Source organism: Solanum pennellii, chromosome 4 (genome assembly GCF_001406875.1).
Source record: "Solanum pennellii chromosome 4, SPENNV200".
In the NCBI taxonomy this organism is placed as follows: domain Eukaryota; kingdom Viridiplantae; phylum Streptophyta; class Magnoliopsida; order Solanales; family Solanaceae; genus Solanum; species Solanum pennellii.
In genome coordinates this window covers 61,914,834-61,916,684 of record NC_028640.1, presented here as the reverse complement: position 1 = coordinate 61,916,684, position 1,851 = coordinate 61,914,834, and the positions used below count along the sequence as shown (strand labels likewise).

At 32.3% G+C, this 1,851-nt stretch overlaps 1 protein-coding gene across 1 annotated transcript in view; it reads right to left on the bottom strand.

The window, feature by feature from the left end:
* The window catches only part of LOC107018035 (RNA cytidine acetyltransferase 2-like), a 16,970-nt gene that overhangs the window by 13,095 nt on the left and 2,024 nt on the right, over window positions 1-1,851 (bottom strand). Inside the window, exons 5-6 of the mRNA XM_015218379.2 lie at window positions 1,550-1,723; window positions 1,189-1,299 (exon numbers count right to left, since the gene is read on the bottom strand). Of these exons, the coding sequence (XP_015073865.1) occupies window positions 1,189-1,299; window positions 1,550-1,723 (285 nt within the window). The remainder of the gene's footprint in view (window positions 1-1,188; window positions 1,300-1,549; window positions 1,724-1,851) is intronic.

Sequence of the window (1,851 nt, the reverse complement as noted above, 5' to 3'; positions counted from 1 at the left end):
ATATATATATATATATATATATATATATATATATATATATCCAAGACGAGGTTAATGGGTGCTCGAGCGCCCGGCAGACTCTATGTAGGTCCGCCACTGGTTGGGCACAAGATAATTTAGTAGTGGCATGATTTTTAGCCTGCCCAACATAACCCATTTTTAAAATGATTCCCATTTTAGCCCAATAAAAGCTCAATTCTAACCCATTTTTAATATTTACTTTAATTTGGGTTTACTGCTTGAAATTTACTTTGATTTTTTCCATGTATTCACATCTCTTGTACCATGTATCTTGTAAGTGTGATTGTGTAAAATTTTCACTATATTAAATTAATAACCAAAATAACTTTTTTTTTTTGAGAAGGTAAACCAAAATTACATTATAAGTTGTCAATACTTCTAGAAGCTTTTTTTTTAAAAAAAAATGCAATATATCAGAGGATAATTTTCTGGAACAAAGTAAAAGTATATGGTAAATCTAGTGTCTTCCTGAAATATCTTAAAATGTGAAATATGTGCTAACATTTTGTCTGAATTCAGAGCTCCCTATTTCATGCTGAAGCTTCACCAGAATCAAGGATAAATACAAGACAATATACTAATAAAAAGTAACTTTAAAAATGATGGGTGTAATCTTAAATTGTTTCCAATAGGAGGAAAATTAGGACATTTCTTGTATAGTTGTATTCATATTTATCATATTGTCTTACTCAAAATGATATCGTACAAAATCAAGAAAGATGATTACTTTAAAATACATCCACGAGAAGCGAAGAAACATTATTTTTAATTAGCTCATTCTTTCTAATTAGTATTCAAAACTCCCTATAAATAGTTAGGTCAAGTTGGGCAGGTAAAAATCCAAGTATTAGTCCCCCTATTAACTGAATTTTGTCTGATGACTAAGTATGATTTTAGTTAAGAGTGGTTTTAACCAATCCAACATTCTGCCACAAAGAAAAGGACAAAGATGTTCACAGTGAATTTTCAATTTTACCAAGTATATAAGTCATTATCTCCTGTTATCCTATGAGCTATACAATAAACTCAGTTAAAACATCTATTTACATGCAAATAACTCTTTATCCTGGGGGTTAGTTCCACATAGCCAAGCAATTGGGAATGTATGACATATTATCCAATTGAGAAACAAATGTCAATTCTCACAGTTCAAGCAAAGTAACTAACCTGGTCCAAGGTACAGCATTTCCTAATGAGGGGACCGACAGGGAAGTCTTCATTCAATTGTTCTTTTAAATTCCTTAATTCCCTTTCTGCTTCTGAGAGTCCCTCGGAATCCTTCATCAAAGTAAATAAAAAAAGAATCAAGAATACTTATATCAAAAGATCACCAAAGATAGTTTATCGCGTACCAAAAAGTAACTCCAGAAAGAGTAATTCTTTTGCAGTTCAACATGTGATATGATGTAATTATATATTGCCATTACATTTCATATGGACTATGATCTGAATCAGCATATATTATCTAAGATACATAAATCAGTAATCAGAACAACTCAGGAATGAACTGATCCAAGAAGAAGTTTACCTCTTGAACAGGTACAGCAGTAATTCTCCTCATGTGAGAGGAGATTGGTAAAATATTTAATTCATCATCCATGACAATACATGTTTCGCATGATGCAAGAGAGAGTATAAATCGCTCATTAAAGCGACCAGTAGTCTGTGAATGAGATTCTGTACGAAACCTAGAGTGAACATCCTGCATATTCACATGTGTTATAACATCATTGACTCATAGAAAACCAAGTAACTATCTACAAGCTAAAAGCAGCTTCTTCACTCAAATACTCTTTTTGTGTGTGTGTGTGTGTGGTGGTGGTGGGGGGG